We start from the raw sequence: 1,329 nt of genomic DNA, 5'->3' as shown, positions 1-1,329 counted from the left end.
ACTTCTTACCTGGGATCCTTCACTGCCGTGATCATAATTTATTGCAGAGGCAATCATTCATCTCAGAATGACTAGTAAAGAAAATAATAATTTCCAGACAAATTTCACAGTTTATTCAGAGAGAAAGAATTATGCCTTAATGATGAGTTTGTGGACACAGTAATAGGGTGACAAATTTCCCTGTAAATAAATATTCCATACTATCAGTATGGTTAAACGACATCTGCTCTGAGGTGACTTCAGGACTTGTGTGGGGCAGCCTAAAGAATCAGTCCCTTTCTCCGAGCGTGTTGCGATTTTGGTATGCAACGACTACCTCTCCTTCATTTTATGCACTTGCTAATGGGATGGTAATATTGTGGGGCATCCTTTGGGCATGGTAATATTTTGGGGCATCCTCTGGGGATGGTAATATTTTGGGGCATCCTTTGGGGATGGTAATATCTTGGCCTATCCTTTGGAGGTCATCAGGTTTTAAATACTTTGAAGTGACTTCTGCTCATCTGATTTGCCTTGAGGTATGCAAAATATTTTGAGAGGTTATCAAGCTCATTATAAACGGGGAAAGTAAAGGACTCCAAGACGGTGACATTCTGTGAAAGCCGATAGTTCACAACCTAGTGTTCAAGAAAAGAACCGAAAGCAAAAACCGCTGAAAGTTTCCAACTGCCACGTGCTGGTTCTTTCTTCCCTGCGTGCTGTGGGCTGCCAGGTGGTCCCTTTGCTGAGCTGGTGTCGGGAGATGTGGAGATAATGCAACCTGGCGGGCAGCTCCAGGCTCCATCCCTGCGGCAGTGCGCAGGAACAAACGCTACTGCCAGGTCCGTGTCAGGCTGCCTCTGGGCCATCGCTCTCGTGGCTTGAATATGACGTGTCTCTTGCCCCGGTTTGCCCTCTCCCCCAGTGGCCCGGATTTCCCCCCTGCCACCCTTCTTCCCGCTTTGCTCACAAGCAGAATGTGAAAGGATGCGTTTGCACTGGCTGCTGCTGAGCTAGGCAGATGTCTCTCCAGATTTTAACGCAACGAGTTCCGAGTCCTCTACGTATCTTCCATTTAGCTGCTCGCTGTTGGACTCGTGGTGGTACAGGTAGATAGGGACCTCTGTGATGGACGTCGCGGTGTAGGAGGTAGATCGCGTGGAGCAGTGCTCCCGGCGCCGCTGGCCCCACTGCGCTTTGTACTGGGTCCACTGCCTCTTCAGAGTGCCCTGCACCTGGGAACGCAGCACGGAGCTTTAGTGAGCAGTGATCGAAACCCACCCAACTGCAGGTGTCTTGAAAGAAAAAGGAGAAAAAGAGAGGAGAGGAGAGGAGAGGAGAGGAGAGGAA

The 1,329-nt window shown here is 49.2% G+C and overlaps 1 protein-coding gene across 1 annotated transcript in view; it reads right to left on the bottom strand.

Moving 5' to 3' along the window:
* Positions 1–992: 992 nt before the first annotated feature.
* CALCR (calcitonin receptor) overlaps positions 993–1,329 on the bottom strand; it is a 53,560-nt gene continuing 53,223 nt past the window's right edge. Inside the window, exon 12 of the mRNA XM_009876481.1 lies at positions 993–1,214. Coding sequence (XP_009874783.1) covers positions 993–1,214 — 222 coding nt within the window. The remainder of the gene's footprint in view (positions 1,215–1,329) is intronic.

The sequence above is a fragment of the Apaloderma vittatum genome, unplaced genomic scaffold (genome assembly GCF_000703405.1).
Source record: "Apaloderma vittatum isolate BGI_N311 unplaced genomic scaffold, ASM70340v1 scaffold11359, whole genome shotgun sequence".
In the NCBI taxonomy this organism is placed as follows: Eukaryota; Metazoa; Chordata; class Aves; order Trogoniformes; family Trogonidae; genus Apaloderma; species Apaloderma vittatum.
This window is presented reverse-complemented; position numbering and strand designations above follow the sequence as displayed.